The 20,621-nt window shown below is 39.7% G+C and overlaps 1 protein-coding gene across 1 annotated transcript; it reads left to right on the top strand.

Moving 5' to 3' along the window:
* Positions 1-12,825: 12,825 nt before the first annotated feature.
* LOC109779309 (kinesin-like protein KIN-14K) lies at positions 12,826-20,552 on the top strand. The gene is made up of 21 exons (XM_020337912.4): positions 12,826-13,090; positions 13,755-13,909; positions 14,000-14,113; positions 14,288-14,525; positions 14,917-15,014; positions 15,099-15,182; positions 15,263-15,340; positions 15,424-15,516; positions 15,607-15,636; positions 15,894-16,532; positions 16,608-16,689; positions 16,775-16,870; positions 16,955-17,134; positions 17,220-17,326; positions 17,447-17,622; positions 17,751-17,915; positions 18,002-18,255; positions 18,343-18,506; positions 19,305-19,681; positions 19,848-19,948; positions 20,145-20,552. The coding sequence occupies exons 1-21, from the start codon at positions 13,051-13,053 to the stop codon at positions 20,216-20,218; spliced, it is 3,345 nt and encodes a 1,114-aa protein (XP_020193501.1). The 5' UTR covers positions 12,826-13,050; the 3' UTR covers positions 20,219-20,552.
* Positions 20,553-20,621: the final 69 nt, after the last annotated feature.

The raw sequence follows: 20,621 nt of genomic DNA, 5'->3' as shown, positions 1-20,621 counted from the left end.
ATATTAATCTTCCAACACTTAGTTATTTCCTTTGCTTTTTACTTTGCTTTTTTTTACTTTGCATCTTTATCACAAAAATATCAAAAATATTATCCTATCATATCTATCAGATCTCACTCTCGTAAGTGACCATGAAGGGATTGACAACCCCTTATCGCGTTGGTTGCGAGGAGTTATTTGTTTTGTGTAGATACGAGGGACTCGCGCGTAGCCTCCTACTGGATTGATACCTTGATTCTCAAAAACTAAGGGAAATACTTACGCTACTTTGCTGCATCACCCTTTCCTCTTCAAGGAAAAACCAACGCTGTGCTCAAGAGGTAGCACTCGCTTGCCGTTCTTCTTGAAGTTCCCCTTCTTCCCTTTGCCCTTTTCTTGAAACTAGTGGTCTTGTCAACCATCAACACTTGATGTTTTTCTTGATTTCTACCTTCGTCGATTTCAGCATCACGAAGAGCTTGGGAATCGTTTCCGTTATCCCTTGCATATTATAGTTCATCACAAAGTTCTAGTAACTTGGTGATAGTGACTAGAGAACTCTGCCAATCACTATCTTATCTGGAAGATTAACTCCCACTTGATTCAAGTGATTGTAGTACTCAGACATTCTGAGCACATGCTCACTAGCTGAGCAATTCTCCTCCATGTTGTAGGCAAAGTACTGTCAGAGGTCTCATACCTCTCGACACGGGCATGAGTATGAAATACTAATTTCAACTCTTGGAACATCTCATATGCTCCGTGGAGTTTCAAAAAACGTCTTTGAAGCCCCGATTCTAAGCCGTAAAGCATGGTGTACTAAACTATCAAGTAGTCATCATATCGAGCTTGCCAAACGTTCATAACGTCTGCAGTTGCTCCTGCAATCGGTCTGTCACCTAGTGGTGCATCAAGGACATAATTCTTCTGTGTAGCAATGAGGATAATCCTCAGATCACGGATCCAATCCGTATCATTGCTACTAACATCTTTCAACTTAGTTTTCTCTAGGAACATATCAAAAATAAAACAGGGGAGCTAAACGCGAGCAATTGATCTACAACATAGATAAGCAAAGTACTATCAGGTACTAAGTTCATGATAAATTAAAGTTCAATTAATCATATTACTTAAGAACTCCCACTTAGATAGACATCCCTCTAATCATCTAAGTGATCACGTGATCCAAATCAACTAAACCATGTCCGATCACCACGTGAGATGGAGTAGTTTTCAATGGTGAACTATGTTGATCATATCTACTATATGATTCATGCTCGACCTTTCGGTCTCAGTGTTCCGAGGCCATATTTGCATATGCTAGGCTCTTCAAGTTTAACCTGAGTATTCTGCGTGTGCAAAACTGGCTTGCACCCGTTGTAGATGAACGTAGAGCTTATCACACCCGATCATCATGTGGTGTCTCGGCACGACGAACTTTGGCAATGGTGCATACTCAGGAAGAACACTTTTATCTTGAAATTTAGTGAGAGATCATCTTATAATGCTACCGTCAATCAAAGCAAAATAAGATGCATAAAGGATAAACATCACATGCAATCAATATAAGTGATATGATATGACCATCATCATCTTGTGCTTGTGATCTCCATCTCCGAAGCACCGTCATGATCACCATCATCACCGGCGCGACACCTTGATCTCCATCGTAGCATCGTTGTCGTCTCGCCAACTATTGCTTGTACGACTATCGCTACCGCTTAGTGATAAAGTAAAGCATTACAGGGCGATTGCATTGCATACAATAAAGCGACAACCATATGGCTCCTGCCAGTTCCCGATAACTCGGTTACAAAACATGATCATTTCATACAATAAAATATAGCATCATGCCTTGACCATATCACATCACAACATGCCCTGCAAAAACAAGTTAGACGTCCTCTACTTTGTTGTTGCAAGTTTTACGTGGCTGCTACGGGCTGGGCAAGAACCGTTCTTACCTACACATCAAAACCACAACGATAGTTCGTCAAGTTGGTGCTGTTTTAACCTTCTCAAGGACCGGGCGTAGCCACACTCGGTTATCCTACAGTTGGAGAAACTGACACCCAGTAGCACCTAAAGTATTCTTTTCATGATCTACAAGCATAGAAAATTTACTAATCTCTACATAAGCAAAATTCTTCTCATTCGGAATAGTGGGAGTATCATAAGAGACTCGAATACTATAAATTGTTTCCACATTATAAGAGTAATGTTCTGAAAAAGGGTAATCATAATCATGACAAGTTTTATAAATATAATCATCACTACTCTTTATAGCATAGGTGTCATCACAATAATCATCATAAATAGAATCATAATAAATTTGCTCATCAAAACTTGGGAGACTAAAAATATCATCCTCATTAAACATAGCATCCCCAAGCTTGGGCCTTTTCATATCATAAGCATAATCACTCTCATCGTTAATAGTATGGATAGCACCAATAGTATAGCAATTATCATCATCACAATGAGTAATAGGAGCAACATCATTAGGAAGGGATACCTTTTCACCTTTGCTTCTCCGTATTTTCTTTTTCTTCTTCACATCATGTGTGGGTTTAACCCTCTTTTTTGAGCTCCTTATTGATGAGATTGGTTGAATAGAAGGCTCCTCCTCGTTACCTGATTCATCATAAGAAATAATAGGAGGATATTGGTAAGCCTCTTCCCTTTCATTAGTATTCTCTTCATCCTCTATTTCTTTTCTTTTCTTTATTTAATTGGCAATATAAGGATTTTCAATGCAATTCACCGCACAATACATCAAAATTTCTTCTAGATCAATATCGAGGAATTTCTCAAGGTTATATTCTGGAATATGCTTAGTTGTACGTTTCATTTCTTCATAACCCAAAAGCAAACTAAGTTCATTATGATGTGCAAGGGAAATCAAATCATCACAATTTTTGGACACGACACGATCATGAAACAATTTGCATTGGAGATTTAAATGACCATGTTCATTGCAAAGTTCACAAGTATGGTGAAGAAATTTTAAATTTTCAGCACAAACATCTAGCCTCTCTTGCAACCATTTAGTTTCCAAATACTTATGCCTCTTGCAAAATCTATTTTCCCTAATTGGTGTGTACTTGCAAACTCTGTGCACTCCACAAAAGTTGACATGCTTATAAGAGACATTTTCATCATGACTAGTGCAATCATCATTAGTACTATGGATATTCAAGGAGTTCATACTAACAACATTGCAATCATGCTCATCATTCAGAAATTTAGTGCCAAACATTATAATGCATTCTTCCTCTAGCAATTGAGCACAATTTTCCTTTCCATCATTCTCACGAAAGATATTAAAAAGATGAAGCATATGAGGCAAACTCAATTCCATTTTTTTGTAGTTTTCTTTTATAGACTAAACTAGTGATAAAACAAGAAACTAAAAGATTCAATTGCAAGATCTAAATATATACCTTCAAGCACTCACCTCCCGGGCAACGGCGCCAGAAAAGAGCTAGATGTCTACTACGCAACCTTCTTCTTGTAGACGTTGTTGGGCCTCCAAGTGCAGAGGTTTGTAGGACAGTAGCAAATTTCCCTCAAGTGGATGACCTAAGGTTTATCAATTTATGGGAGGCGTAGGTTGAAGATGGTCTCTCTCAAACAACCCTGCAACCAAATAACAACGAGTCTCTTGTGTCCCCAACACACCCAATACAATGGTAAATTGTATAGGTGCACTAGTTCGGCGAAGAGATGGTGATACAAGTGCAATATGGATGGTAGATATGGGTATTTAAAATCTGAAGAATATAAAAACAGCAAGGTAACTAATGATAAAAGTGAGCACAAACGGTATTGCAATGCGTTGAAACAAGGCCTAGGGTTCATACTTTCACTAGTGCAAGTTCTCTCAACAATAATAACATAATTGGATCATATAACTATCCCTCAACATGCAACAAAGAGTCACTCCAAAGTCAGTAATAGCGGAGAACAAACGAAGAGATTATGGTAGGGTACGAAACCACCTCAAAGTTATCCTTTCGGATCGATCTATTCAAGAGTCCGTAGTAAAATAACACGAAGCTATTCTTTCCGTTCGATCTATCATAGAGTTCGTACTAGAATAACACCTTAAGATACAAATCAACCAAAACCCTAATGTCACCTAGATACTCCAATGTCACCTCAAGTATCCGTGGGTATGATTATACGATATGCATCACACAATCTCAGATTCATCTATTCAACCAACACAAAGAACTTCAAAGAGTGCCCCAAAGTTTCTACCGGAGAGTCAAGACGAAAACGTGTGCCAACCCCTATGCATAAGTTCACGAGGTCACGGAACCCGCAAGTTGATCACCAAAACATACATCAAGTGAATCACGTGATATCCCATTGTCACCACAGATAAGCACATGCAAGACATGTGGGGAACGTAGTAATTTCAAAAAAAATCCTACGCACACACAGGATCATGGTGATGCATAGCAACGAGAGGGGAGAGTGTGTCCACGTACCCTCGTATACCGAAAGCGGAAGCGTTAGCACAACGCGGTTGATGTAGTCGTACGTCTTCACGACCCGACCGATCCGAGTACCGAACGTACGGCACCTCCGAGTTCAGGACACGTTCAGCTCGATGACGTCCCTCGAACTCCGATCCAGCCGAGCTTTGAGGGAGAGTTCAGTTAGCCCGACGGCGTGGTGACGGTGATGATGATGCTACGAACGCAGGGCTTCGCCTAAGCACCGCTACGATATTATCGAGGTGGAATATGGTGGAGGGGGGCACTGCACACGGCTAAGAGATCAAGAGATCAATTGTTGTGTCTTGGGGTGCCCCCCTGCCCCCGTATATAAAGGAGCAAGGGAGGAGGAGGCCGGCCCTAGGAGTTGTGCGCCAAGGGAGTAGGATTCCTACTCCTAGTGGGAGTAGGTTTCCTCCTTTCCTAGTCCAACTAGGAGAAGGGGGGAAAGGGGGGAAGGGGGGAAGGGGAGAAGGAAGGGAGAGGGGGCCGCGCCCCAAACCCCTTGTCCAATTCGGACTGGGCTTGGGAGGGGCGCGCGCCACCTCCTCGCTGCTGCCTCTCCTTCCCACTAAGGCCCATTAAGGCCCAATACTTCTTTCCCGTATTCCCGTAACTCCCCGGTACTCCGAAAAATACCCGAATCACTTGGAACCTTTCCGATGTCCGAATGTAGTCGTCCAATATATCAATTTTTACGTCTCTACCATTTCGAGACTCCTCGTCATGTCCCCGATCTCATCCGGGACTCCGAACTACCTTCGGTACATCAAATTACATAAACTCATAATATTGATCGTCATCGAACGTTAAGCGTGCGGACCCTACGGGTTCGAGAACTATGTAGACATGATCGAGACACGTTTCCGGTCAATAATCAATAGCGGAACCTGGATGCTCATATTGGCTCCTACATATTCTACGAAGATCTTTATCGGTCAAACCGCATAACAACATACGTTGTTCCCTTCGTCATCGGTATGTTACTTGCCCGAGATTCGATCGTCGGTATCTCAATACCTAGCTCAATCTCATTACCGGCAAGTCTCTTTACTCGTTCCGTAATGCATCATCCCGCAACTAACTCATTAGTCACAATGCTTGCAAGGCTTATAGTGATGTGCATTACCGAGAGGGCCCAGAGATACCTCTCCGACAATCGGAGTGACAAATCCTAATCTTGAAATACGCCAACCCAACAAGTACCTTCGGAGACACCTATAGAGCACCTTTATAATCACCCAGTTACGTTGTGACGTTTGGTAGCACACAAAGTGTTCCTCCGGTAAACGGGAGTTGCATAATCTCATAGTCATAGGAACATGTATAAGTCATGAAGAAAGCAATAGCAACATACTAAACGATCAAGTGCTAAGCTAACGGAATGTGTCAAGTCAATCACATCATTCTCCTAATGATGTGATCCCGTTAATCAAATGACAACTCATGTCAATGGCTAGGAAACTTAACCATCTTTGATTCAACGAGCTAGTCAAGTAGAGTCACACTAGTGACACTTTGTTTGTCTATGTGTTCACACATGTACTAAGTTTCCGGTTAATACAATTCTAGCATGAATAGTAAACATTTATCATGATACAAGGAAATATAAATAACAACTTTATTATTGCCTCTAGGGCATATTTCCTTCAAGACATACATAAAGTGTTCTCAAATCCTTAAAGACTCAATCCGATAAGATCACTTCAAAGGGAAAACTCAATCCATTACAAGAGAGTAGAGGGGGAGAAATATCATAAGATCCAACTATAATAGCAAAGCTCGCGATACATCAAGAACATATCACCTCAAGAACACGAGGGAGAGATCAAACACATAGCTACTGGTACATACCCTCAGCCCCGAGGGTGAACTACTTCCTCCTCGTCATGGAGAGCGCCGGGATGATGAAGATGGCCACCGGTGAGGGTTCCCCCCTCCGGCAGGGTGCCAGAATAGGGTCCCGGTTGGTTTTTGGTGGCTACAGAGGCTTGCGGCGGCGGAACTCCCGATCTATTCTGCTCCCCGATGTTTTTAGGGTATATGGATATATAGGCGAAAGAAGTCGGTCAGGGGAGCCACGAGGGGCCCACGAGGGTGGGGGCGCGCCCAGGGGGGCAGGCGCGCCTCCCTGCCTCGCGGCCACCTTGAAGCTTCCCTGACGTCTACTCCAAGTCTCCTGGATTACTTCCGTTCCAAAAATAACTCTCCCGAAGGTTTCATTCCGTTTGGACTCCGTTTGATATTCCTTTTCTTCGAAACACTGAAATAGGCAAGAAAACAACATTTTGGGCTGGGCCTCCGGTTAATAGGTTAGTCCCAAAAATAATATAAAAGTGTATAATAAAGCCCATAAATATCCAAAAGAGATAATATAATAGCATGGAACAATCAAAAATTATAGATGCGTTGGAGACGTATCAAGCGCTTGTAGTCATCGATAGGTGGTCTACGAATCTGGATGCAATTTTTATTATTTTTTATGTTTGTTGTACGGACATGATTAAAGATGTATATATTAGAAGTTTTCGCGAAAAGTACTCCCTCCGTTTCATAATATAGTGTGTATAAATTTTCTAAAAAGTCAAACTCTTCGAACTTTGACCAAGTATATAAATATAACTATTTATATCTACAATATCAAATATATAAAATATGAAACCATATGTATGGTGAATCTAGTGATATATGTTTGACAATGAAGATATGAATGTTTTTCTCCACAAACTTGGTCAAAGTTTGTGCAGTTTGACTTTAATATACTACATTATGAAATGGAACGAGTACTTGCTAACCCATAGGACAAAAATAATCTACTCAAACATATTGAAGATGTGAAAAATCATCATATAATTACTAATATCATCCAATACCATGTTCAAGTAAGGGATTATAATGAGTTTCGGGAGAGTGGACCACTGAATAGAGGGGGAGGAAGGTGATGGAGATGCATGTCGGTGAAGACAGCGAAGTTGCTGAAGACGATCACCGTGATGATGGTTACCCGAGAGGCACTTGGGCACCAATGGGAGAGAGGGGGAGAGAGCCCCCTCTTCCTTCTTCCATGGCCTCTCCCAAGATGGGGAGAGGTTTTCCCTATGGTCCTTGGCCTCCATGGCTCCCAGAGGGGCGAGAAACCCTCCGAGATTGGATCTCTTTTCTCTCTGTTTCTCTCTATTTTCGGTACTGTTTCTGAGGCTGATCACCATTTCTTAAATATCCGGAGATCCGTAACTCCGATCAGACTGAAATTTTAACACGACTTTTTCCATAAATTAGCTTTCTTGTGGCAAAAGAAGGGCCTCAACCGGCCTAGGGATCTCACGTGGGTGGCCCACATAGGTGGGGCCCTGGCCGCGCCAGGTGCCGTATGGGGCCCTCGTAACTCCCCCGACTTCCATCATCTGGCTACGGGTGTCTTTATTTCCAAAACAAATCATAAAAAAATTCAGCTCATTCCGGCTCCATGAATTTTTGACCTATACTCTCAAAAACACTAGAAAACGGGAATTGACCTTTGACACTGGATTAATAAATAAAAATGATATAAATTGTTGCCAAAAATATGTAAAAGTGGTATGATAATAGCATAAAACAATCAAAAATTATATATACGTTTGAGCCGTATCACTCCACCATTCCTAACCTCCAGTTTACTCAATACTCTTGATACCTCCATCAAACACTGCAATACTTTGGGATTTGACATAGCAAGACACTATCTACACTTCCACCAAACCGATTCATGCTACCTGCTTGATTTATACATCAACACTTGTTACTCTTGGAGCTTGGGCTCCTAGGTGGTTAGAGGTACCCTCGGAAGCTTCCTTGCGTGTGGTGTGCTCCGGAGAAGTTTGTATTGGCGTGGTGGTCACCTTCAAGACCACCCCCGAGTGATTCGAGTCTCGCCCGTTGGGGGTGACTCAAGGGAGAATATGTTGAGCCACTTGGTGGTGTTCCGGAGCTTTGGCTTCGGCACCGCTCCAACAGAGATTAGCATTCCCCTAAGAGTGTGAGCTTCGAGATAAAATCCACTTCCCCAACTCACTCGTGGTTAATCCTTTCCCGCACTTTTACTTGCCTTGTATGCTTGTTGGCTTGTTAATTAAATTTTTTCCTAGCATAGATTGTTTTGAGCTTTCTTGATATATAGGTTGTGTTCACCTAGTTGCATATCTAGCGAACCTACTTATCTGCAATTCCCTAAAATTGAAGGATAATCTTAAAATTTAGTCTCCTATCCACCCATAGTCAACTGTGTCGATCCTTTCAACAATGATATTTGTTTACTGGTGGTATTGGTCCTTTTATGCAATGATATGATCTGGATTGATTGCACACATAATTAGAATGCCAGGTAATTGGTGTTGTATTCATTACAATGACACAAGTTGGGTTCACGAGTTGGATCTTACGGTTAGTCTATTAGATTCTTCCTCAGAGCTTTTGTGTCGATGAAGTCATACCATGGGGCTATATGTGATCTTAATCAAGGCAGGACGATATCATCTCTAACCAAGCCATCAGAGTCGTGTCTTCCATGTATCACCCAAGGGTCCTAATCTTGATTTGGTCATGGTTATACTACTACGATTCCACACCATTCCCCCCTCTGTTTCCCCATCACTCGTCTGACCTAGCTTTTTGTGTGCGCCCCATGATTACCTCTCCTATTGCCTCTATTGGCTACATAAGCTAGGGGAGAGAGTCTCGATCCCTCCATATTCTCTACAAATTCGTTTGAGTTTACGCTCTGTGCATTTTTTATTTATGCTTCTGTGTTTTTCTGTCCTGAAAAGATAATTGTGCGTGCGTTGCAACAGAGGCATAAAAATTCTAGTAGTTTAGGTCATGATTTACCTGTCCATATTAGTGTGATTGTGTAAAAATATGATTTATTTGGTAAATATTTATAAAAAAATTATATGATAAGCATTCATTGGCTTACTAGAGAGAACATAATCTTATTTGGTAAGTCAATAAGAGGTGGGGCAGTTGATGCAGTTTTCAGGAAAACTGATGGAAAAAACAAACATGGGAGGGGAAAATCAAAACAGAGAGAGGGAGGAGGAACATGCATAAGGTTGAATGATGGCTGAGAGGATGACAAAACCTTACATTCTTTTAAATATCTTCTCTTATAAACCAGATCTAGGTTCATTCACCCTCCTCCCACTCACAATGGTTGGTACGATGAGGATAGAGTGGTATGGAGACTAGATTTGAGGCCTTATGCTGATATATGGTGAACATTGACCCAGAACCAAAAATGAGCTAGATTTTCGTCCTTGTGACCTGCCCATGGTGGAAGTGGGGATTTGGAGAACACCGTTGAAAATGCATCTTTAGATACCCCTGTTCGATTCTAGCGATTAATAAAAAATTATTAATTGTATGAACACCTAGCTCCTCCCTTTCTTGAACCCATATTCCTAAATGCTTACCTTTGTTTTTTCAAATCATATATCCTTTGTGTGACAGTGTGAGAGAGATGGTATGGGTTATTTAGAGTGATTTGATTGAAGAGTTCATGAAGTGACTTTGCTTTGCTTGTTACTCTTGGAGGGTATGCATCTCCTAGATGGGTAGAAGTCGCTTGAGAGCCTTCAACCACCATATTGTGAAGGAATCGAGAGTTTGTACAAAGCTAAGAGATCGCCTTCTTTGTGAAGATCTACAACAAGTGAGGTTTGACCTTTTAGATACATAATCCATTGTGGAATGGGTAGACTTACGTTTGGTAGGTCCTTTGTGGGTAGCACAACCGAGACCTTTGTGGTTCGATGCCTCCATGAACGAGTAGTGGGATAGCGCCAACTATCCAAACCTCAAGATACAACACCGCCCCATTGTTTACATCCTTCTAAACTCAACTCTCCAGTTACTTCCAAGTTTAGTTGCTCTAAGGACAAACTAGCTTGGGATTAAAACTTGCCAAATCCTAAAATTTGGAGTAGAAGTTCTATTCACCTCACTTTAGTCCATTACACATCGATCCTCGCCCCTTTCAACCATTTTACATTTAGTTTTTTGAGATACTAATCTCCTTTTGATTTCCTCATTGTGCCCTTCGACCTCACATGCTTTCTTCTTCTATGGATCGTCTTGTTGGACATAGTTCACCTTTATCCTCTGTCACAACGAGATATAATTTTTTGGGATGGTTACGTTTTTCCTATCCTTTGCATCTTGGTTATATCTCTATCGGGTGATGTTGCTCTTAGGTGACACATCATGTGTTAAGAGTCCTTGGATGGCATCTTTCCATTTTAGGTAGCAACTTGAGGCCATGGAGCTATGCCCACGAGGAACCGATCCAAGGTGACATGGAGTTTTACTACTCGTGCCTCATTGATGGTGGATGTCGGACCTCCTGTCACAAAATTCGATCAGCAAAAGAGATCTAGTGGCTTCCTCAACTTGCTTGAAGCTTATGGATACAACTATTTCCGAAGACTAGCAACACGTGCTCCCATCTTTGACGGTGGTCCATCTATGTGTCCCATGTGGAGTAATTTGTAAATTTAGTTGTTCTTTTTTAGGAACTTGGGATTACATTTGCGGTTGGGAGTTTTCGACCCAAGTTTGCAAATATGTACCACGATTTGGATTAGCGAAAGTAGGGAGCTCATGCGCTGAAAAAGAAGTCTACCACATGCTCTTCGTGTGGTGCTTGCCATCTAGTGGTGCAGTTATTGCAATTTTTTTCTTGTCCGAGGTTGATTGTGCCTTTTCAACCTAGTGCTTCTAATGTCATCTTCGTCGCCACTTTGATAACTTTCACGTCGGTTTTTTGAACTTCATCTTCCAACAATCGTTTGTGCTGCCAAGTATTAAAAAGGGTAAACTTTCTATATTACATATCTGAAAATCTCCATGTGTTTGATCGAATGCCTAATATAGTTTTGAAAAGGCAAGGATGAAAGTCGTTGTTATTATATACATATTTTTGTAGAGTTCCCTTTATTATGTTTAGATTGCATATTAAATCGTTATCCATGCAATACTTAGTGATAATATTTTGTGAAATATAATTTTTAAAATTGAAAATATAAAGATCCCTACTCCTTATATCTTTCATATTGTACTAGCAAAAAGGCCCGTGCGTTGCAACAGGAGGAAAAATAACCACACACTCTTACTTTACAAAAAAAATGTATAATCTGAGAATTTGTAGCTATTTCTTAAATACATGAAGAGTTGTTAAAAAGATACATAATTTTCTAATCATAAAAAAGATTTTTTTGAAAAAGAACAATTTTGTATGGTCTCCTGTTGACGTAGGTGCTTGCGCCCCTATTTCATCACTATTTCTTGCCATACATGTCAGGTATTGGTCCCTGTGTCATCACTATTTATATCTTATCAAACTTGTTTTTTATTTTATTTTTTGTCATGCATGCCTCCTTTTTACTTGTTTTCATGCACGTCCTCTCTTTTTAATTCTAATATATAGGAGAATAGCGCAACATCACATCTTTATCGGATCTCCTTTGTATTTTCTCTTTTATTTATTTTATAGCGGGCATCCCATCTTTATCGGGTCCTTCTTTATTTCTTGTCATGCATGTCCTTATTATTGTGTCTGTCTCTAGCAAATTTATCTTCAATATCATGTCCAATCCTGATTTTGCCGAGGTGTTCATCCCCAATTTGAATCAGTACCGGTATGGAAAAAATACGGATAATGCATTGTTGATTAACATTGCAGCCCAGATAGTATTTTTTCTAAATTGTTAACAAATAATATATCATCATATTCAGATTCTACGTATTTTTCTAATCAAATTCCATATATAACATGTTAAATTTAGAATTATGGTTTAGAAGATATGAGTATTTTAAAAAACGTTTGATATGTACTGCGGGTTTAATATCAGAAATATCAGGAGGTTTTCTACAAAATAGCATGACGGACTAAGAATACCTATTTCTTTTATTAGTAGGTATAGAGTATAGATTTATTGGATATTGTAGTATTGAGTTATTGACATATGCTATTCAATGAGCTTAGTCAAATAGATTTATGATAAAACTTAAACTTATATACGTATTGCCTCTGTGAAGAAATATAACTTATTTTTTTAGGGTAAGAAATATAACTTATTGATCTAAAAATCTAATATTAGTGATCTAAAAGATCTTATGTTATATAGTGATCTAAAAGATTTTATATTTCTTTAGAGAGTACTGTACGTTTTATATTTTGATTTGAAACGGGGTGGGTAAACATAGTACTCCCGTCCCGAGCCTTCCTCACTCACCCACACTAACTGACGGCGTTAACGGAGGAAACGAGCTGGCGACATCAAAGCAAAACAAAACCAAAAACGCCGCGACATTCGCGAGCGAGGAAAGAGCAAACCAACCAACCCGAAACAAAAGCAGGCGCACCGGCCGGCGCACGGGGAGGAGAGGAGACGGCGGCCGGCAAGCAAAACCCCAGCCCCCCTCGTCGTCCCCCCGAAACCCTCGATTGCCGCCGCCCGTTTTGAGGCCGAATCCGCCGCCGGCGGCCTCGATCTGGGCCGGGACCGCCGCGCGCCGGTTCGGGAGGCGGGGAATGGGGAGCGTGGACGGCGACCGCGAGGGGCTCCAGGCAGGTGAGGCGGCTGAACTCCGATTGCTTACCGTGTTGCGAAATTGGAGCCCGCGAGCTCGATTCCTGGCCGGCGAGCGTGCTCTCCAGATTTTCGGGCGGCGAGTTTGTCAGCTATATGGAACCCGACTATTCTTCAGCTCTAATGTGCTTTCGACTTCAAGCTGATTACCTTTTCCCCCCTACTACTTTGTCGATTTTTTATATTCGAGAATAGGAGCTCAAATTTTCATCGCGATTATTCTCGTGATTTGCGGCGAGTTCATCAGCTATATGCAACCCGGCTTAGTACTTTATCGAGTTGTTATATTCGAGAATAGGTGCTCAAATTTTGGTTAGTGAGATTATGGCACCCAGATTTTCCTGAGCTCAATTATATGCTGTGGAGTTGATTTTTTTTCTGCTTCTCGGTGTTCTATAATTCGATTCCTATTTCGCTGAAGATATTTGTTAGCATCTGTATTAAGTATTAACTCGCTGCTGTTAAGATCCAGTTCGCTATGCCGTCAGAGTTCGATTGTTTTGATTATTATTTTTGTCGTGTGTCTCGTTCTGTTTTCTCAAGGGACCCTCTGAAATGTCAGTTTTCAGCTGTTGTTGATCATGTACATGTGGTTTCTGCATGCTTGCTATATGTGGTTTACATGGTGCTGCGAAAACCTGTGTAGATGCTGGACGTGCAGTGGTGATCAAATGGATCAGTGCCTTAATCCCGGAGTACGGCATTCCACCGGATTCATCTGATGAAGAGCTCCGGGAGCTCCTCAGCGACGGCACAGTCCTGTGCCGCATCCTGAACACACCCATCCCTGGTGTCCTTGAGGTGTGCCTGCTGTGCTTCTGAAACGTTTGGGTTTCGTGATCTGTGGAGATTTTGATGTCAGTGTTTTGATTATGGCTGTTCTTTGTTTAGGGGTCAGGTGCTGGTTATACATCTTCAGAGCAGCGGTCGGACAATGTGAAGAAGTTCCTCTCGGTGGTTGCTGACATGGGGCTGCCAGGCTTCAGTGTGAAGGATCTCGAGGAGGTGAGTTCGTTCTTATCATGTCCAGCAGTTGGTATGCATGCTCGAGCTCTTAATTCCTGTAATTGTTGAAACTAATATTGTGTACTAAGATGGTTAGAAACTTAGAATTGTTGGTCATGGTTTGCATTGCTGGCAGGTTCATTATGCTAACTCCCATGGACTTGATGGTTACAGGGATCAATGTCATCAGTGGTGGATTGCCTTTTGGTTCTGAGGGACAATCTGAATCCTGGAGTGGTTGATGATAATTCACAGGATGTTTCAAAGATTCCTTCGAGAAAAAAATGGAGAGTTCCGGAAACTGACGGGTCTCTAGTTGCTGCTGCACCACAAGGGAAAACACCCTCAGGAGAGAACAGGGGAAATGGGGTTCCATACCCCAAGTCTCAGCAGAAAACTCCTGCCTTCAATGGTACGCACGTATTCTTGTTTGCACACTGCTTTGTATATGAGCTGTAAAAGAAGTCTCTAGAGAGTTAGCCTTCCGCTCTGGAATTATCTAACAATGGTTTTGTTGCCACCTGACCATCATGTTGTCGGATTAGCATATAGGATACATCATATATGTATTCATGTTGTACTTTTAACATGTCTTAAACATAATGACAAAGCATGATCCGATCAGATCGAGTGCCTTAGCGGGGCTTTAACATGCTTCCGACTTCCGATGCTTCATATGCACAATATTGTTTAGTATTTATGCTTTGTTGCAATTCTAGTTGCTGACTACAAATACCATGTATATTTTCGAGATTTCTACTTTATACACTTTAGTACGTATCATCTTGTTATTTACCCTGCAGGAAAAAAGCTTCGTGAGATTTTCCAGCTAAAACGCGGGTCCTATGCTGATCTTCCGGCTGCCAAGATTTCAGAGATGATGCATTCAAACAGTTTAGATGTAACTTCTTATTGCCTAAATTCGTTTAATTGCTATATTTTGTGATTTGATAACCCTTTCCTAATGCAAGTTATATTCTCACAGAATGCATCAACTCAATCTCTGCTTACCGTTATTAATGGCATTCTGGACGAAAGCATTGAGAGAAAAAAGGGAGAAATTCCCCACGTATGTCTTTTTTTTAATCCAAACGATTCTCTTATTTTTATTCCTAAATTCTACATCTGACTTGAATCTCATCACACCAGCGTGTAGTTTATCTATTGAGGAAAGTAGTGCAGGAAATCGAGCGTCGTCTCTGTATTCAAGCAGAGCACATAAGAAATGTAAGAGGAAAGTTTCTTGATATTTATGGTTTTCTTTGTTTTTTAAATACAACATTTGAATCAGACGATCCCTTGTTTTTCAGCAAAATACTATCATCAAGACAAGGGAAGAAAAGTACCTTTCAAAAATTAAAGCACTCCAAGTATTAGTAAATGGCACAAATGAAGAAAATCAGGTACACATTATTTACTCGATGGTCAGGAGAAATCATAAAATTATAGACATTTTTTCTCTGTGCTGATATTATGTACTTTTTGTTGACTAGATGACGGTAAATCTGCTCCAAGTAGTGAAGGTATGACTCGTGTGTGAATATTCTATTTTCCTTTTTTATATCTTTTATGTGTTCCCTTAATCTTCAATTAATACATTTTGTTTGCTTCTATAGTGTTCTATATATGTTATTTTAATGAAATGTAAATATCTGTGTAGAAAAAGCAGAAGAATGAAAATGTATGTTAATTTGGTTTATCATTTGTACTATTAGGAGAAATTATGCTAATAGTTAGCCACAGGATAACATTTCGCACTGTTTGTTTTTGGTTTTTACAGGAAGAGAAGTCACAAATTGAAGAGAGACAAAAACTCAGTGAGCAAAATGTTGTCCGGTTAATAAAAGAAAAGGAGAATGCTGAGAACATGATAGCAAGTCTTAAGGAAGAAATGGAAGTGATGGAAAAAAGGAATAGGCTGCATGAGAAAAATGTTGTTCAGTTAATAGAAGAAAAAGAGAGCGATGAGAACATGATATCAAGCCTTAAGGAAAAGATGGAAGAAATGAATAGCCTGCATGAGCAAAATGTTGGCCGGTTAATAAAAGAAAAAGAGGATGGCCAGAACATGATATCAAGACTTAAGGAAGAAATGGAAGAAATGAATAGGTTGCATGATCAAAATGCTCACCAGTTAATAAAAGAAAAAGAGGATGGCCAGAACATGATATCAAGTCTTAAGGAAGAAATGGAAGAAATGAATAGGCTACATAAGCAACAACTTGATCAGTTTGAAATAAAGACAAAGCAAATGGAAGAAAAATTAGCCACCAAAGTTAAAGAATTTGAGCTTCATGTATTACGATCAAACATGAAAATCGAAGAGGTTGAGACTACCTATCAACAGAAATCACAGTTATGGAACAAAAAGGAAAATATTTTTCATAATTACATGAACAGCCAACAGTTATATGTCAAGGTATGTTAATTTATAAATTATAATTTATTATATCTTTTTGTCTTCTCACTCTTCTGTATCGATTTGCAATGATAGGGCTTAAATATATCATCAAGGTCGATCAAAAGTGACATGTATGCTTTTCAAATGAAGTGGAGAGATGAAATGTCTAATTTAGGTATGCTTTGTTGCATTGATTTCTGATGTATAAAATTATGCGGTCACAATTATGTTTGATATTTTTTCTATTTAAATTTGTGCAGGCTCCAATTTAAAATGTTTGGTTGATGCTGCTGACAACTATCACAAAGTTCTCGCTGAAAACCAGAAGTTGTTTAATGAAGTGCAAGAATTGAGAGGTGCTCCATTGCTCAAATATTCTTTCAACTAAAAAATACAATTTCCATGTTAACATTTTTTATCAACATATGCTCTTTTTCTAGGCAATATAAGAGTGTATTGTCGCGTAAGACCATTTCTTCCTGGCCAAGATAAACAATCAACTACTATTGATTACATTGGTGAAAGTGGCGAGCTTCTGATTTCAAACCCATTGAAACAAGGAAAAGATGGACAACGGATGTTCAAGTTTAACAAAGTGTTTAGCTCATTTGCTTCTCAGGGTACAATTTCATTATAATACTATTTTTATTGTTATGTTTTTTGCTTATTAATAATTCTCTAATTGCCTTTTTTTCCAATTCACAGCCGATGTTTTTTCTGATACTCAGCCGTTGATTCGGTCAGTTCTCGATGGATTCAACGTGTGTATTTTTGCATATGGGCAAACTGGTTCTGGAAAAACTTACACAATGGTACTAACTCTAGTCTTGAGAATCATGGTTAATTTTTTGTCGGACCGTGCTGATAGTGTGGTTGACTATATAATTTTCAGTCTCTTATTCTCTCTTTCTATATATATTTTTACTTTTCAGAGTGGACCTAGTACATCAAAGAAAGATTGGGGTGTCAATTACCGGGCTTTAAATGATCTATTTGATATTTCACTAAATAGGAGAAATATTTTCTCGTATGAGGTGGGAGTACAGATGGTTGAGATATACAATGAACAAGTTCGTGATCTTCTGTCAAACAAAGTTGCGCAGAAACGATATCCTTTTGATAATATTGCATGGATTTTTTCGTTACATTTCTTATAATCATGTTTTTATTCATTTTTTTGTATTCATGTTATTAAAATTGTAAACATAATACTGGTATTCCTTAACATAAATAAACACTTGGGATTTGGAGTACTTCTCAGCCTAATGGACTCGTTTTACCGGATGCGAGCTTATATCCAGTTAAATCAACATCAGATGTTTTAGATTTAATGGAAATTGGACTAGCAAATAGAGCAGTTGGTGCAACAGCTCTAAATGAAAGAAGCAGCCGGTCCCACAGGTTGACTGAACTTTGAACCGAATTTATATTATATTATCTTTATTCTCTATATTATGGATTTGTTAAAAATATATTATTACATGTAGCATTCTAACTGTACATGTTCGAGGGGTGGATGTGAAGACTGGATCCATTTCTAGAGGATGCCTACATCTCGTTGATCTTGCTGGCAGTGAAAGAGTAGAGCGGTCTGAAGCAACGGGAGATAGATTAAAAGAGGCTCAGCATATTAACAAATCTCTATCTGCTTTAGGTGATGTGATTTTTGCTCTAGCACAGAAAAATGCCCATGTGCCCTACAGAAACAGCAAGCTCACACAAGTTCTTCAAAGCTCTTTAGGTAATCGATTGTTTACTTGTTGATAAATCATGCATTTGGAGGCTTGATGTGATCTTTATAATTATTTCTTCAAATATTCTATCGCAGGTGGACAAGCAAAGACACTAATGTTTGTCCAAATAAATCCTGATGTTGAGTCGTATTCAGAAACTATAAGCACTTTAAAGTTTGCTGAAAGAGTTTCTGGAGTAGAGTTAGGCGCTGCAAGAAGTAACAAAGACGGAAAGGATATCAAAGAGCTGCTGGAACAGGTTCTTATACTTTAGTCTTTCTCTAACTTGTCTTGAGCTGGAGTTTGTTTTCCTTTTCTGCACTTAAGAACTGTTTTAGTAGGGAAAGAGTGTGTAAAATAAAAGGATAGACTTACATATAAAGGTGATATTAAATTGTGAACATCATCCTAAAAACTCAAGATAGATATTTCCGTTCTATGGTCACTTCTAATCACAGGTTGGAACCCCATATTTTGACTCAAAGTGATTGTTGTATACCTACAAATACAGTTGGTAAGGTGTTAAACCGTAAACACTACAATTCATAGCCTGTATCAAAACACTGCGGAGAATTAGCAGTAAAATAGCAGGAGTTTATTTACTGCTGGGTTATGTTACTTATTTTTCTACATTCTTGATAGTGTTGTGCTAGTATTGAACAAATAATGGATACAAACCTACAGAAAACTGAGACATGAATAGCTTGGGAACTCCTGCTATTTTTTTCTTGGATTAACTAGATAAAGGCCACTCCAATTATGCCGATTCAGAGAAATGCCACTACTATTTCCCTCTTTGGAAAAATGCACTGCAACTTTTGGAAATTATAGAAAGAAAATAAAAATGTGAATTGTCAACTTTCCATAGGACCATAGATAAAACGAGGGCTTACAATGTCACTGTTAGATACGTATGGTTCAAGTTTTTATGTAACTGATGGCGTAAATTACTAATTGAAACCCCACACTGTACGCTTGCAGTTGATGTTAATTTATTTCCCTGATAAAGATTCTCTCATATTATGGATATAATAAGTTGCTGTTTGTGCGTTATTAGGTTTCGTCCTTGAAAGACACTATTTCACGAAAAGACATGGAAATTGAGCAGCTCCAAGTCACGAAAGACAAAGATAAACCCCCAAGTTCAGCTGTTGACAACCATGGTTCAAGCATGCCAAATAATTTTAGTTCCAATGAGACATCGCTGATCACATTAAACCAAAAGAGACAACTATCAGACCCTCTGAGTTATGCTGAGGTGAATGCAGATGCTGGTCAGACTTCACCCACTAACATCGTGGCTATGGGGTTGGATGAAGCAGATTATGAAGACAATGTATCTGAAGATGGTTCATTAGTAAGAGAAACGGAGTATACTATTGGCAGGAGAAATATTATGAACTCTAACTCAGACATGATCGACGATACCAAAATGTACTCTTTCTTTCCTATTTCATTTCCGCCGAAAATCATCAATTGTTTCTTTCATTACTATGACTATGCATCAGGAGTAACTTCTTTTGTCTATACTTATTGTCATGAGAGTTTTTCATCTTTTGAAAATCAGGCTTACTAATTTGGTAGTGCTCGATAATTTCAGGCATAGAGGTCCATCGCGAACAGCCAGATCAACTCTCACAAAAAGCGCGCAGCCAGCAATCTCCAGATCAAAACCAAGGGACGCTGTTTTGAAGACTCCAAGTAAGCATAGGACTTCTTTTTAGCACCTCAAAGATATTGCTACTAGTGCTCAATAAACTTTCAGAACTTGGAAAATTTAATGTTGAGGTCCATATAATATGTTTATCTAGGCCTGGAAGTATCGTAGATTTTCAAACTAGAGCCAATAGTTAATTTTCCTGATACTAATGAGAATGGGATCATATTGACAAACCAGGTCACACAAGGACCCCATCCAACCAGTTGGCGGGAGGCTCTTCGGCCAGGGCAACCAAAAGATGGCAGAAGTAGAGCACGCTCCAGTTGCTCGGATGTATTTTGTACGCAAACTGTAACTCGACGAGGCGTGAAAGGTGGAAATAGTTGGGGGGTAGCTGTAGGATAAATGTACTGTTGTAATTGGAGAAATGTGAAAAACAAATTGCTGACAAGAGAACAAGGCTATTATGTTCCATTTTTCCATTCTGACGAGGACGGTGCAATGTTGAGAGATTCTGGCATGTTCATAGCTTTGATGACAATTGACTGGGTTTTTAATATTTGGTCTGTGGTGACGAGGGTTTGATATTGTGGCCTCTTGGGTCCACCGATTATCGGTCGAAAATAATGAAAGGATATTGGATTATTGCTACCCCCTGTTACAGTTTCGATGTGCATGATCATGGCAGTTAGTCTGCTCTCTCTTTCAGGCATC

The sequence above is a fragment of the Aegilops tauschii genome, chromosome 1, assembly GCF_002575655.3.
Source record: "Aegilops tauschii subsp. strangulata cultivar AL8/78 chromosome 1, Aet v6.0, whole genome shotgun sequence".
Taxonomy (NCBI): Eukaryota; Viridiplantae; Streptophyta; class Magnoliopsida; order Poales; family Poaceae; genus Aegilops; species Aegilops tauschii.
This window is presented reverse-complemented; position numbering and strand designations above follow the sequence as displayed.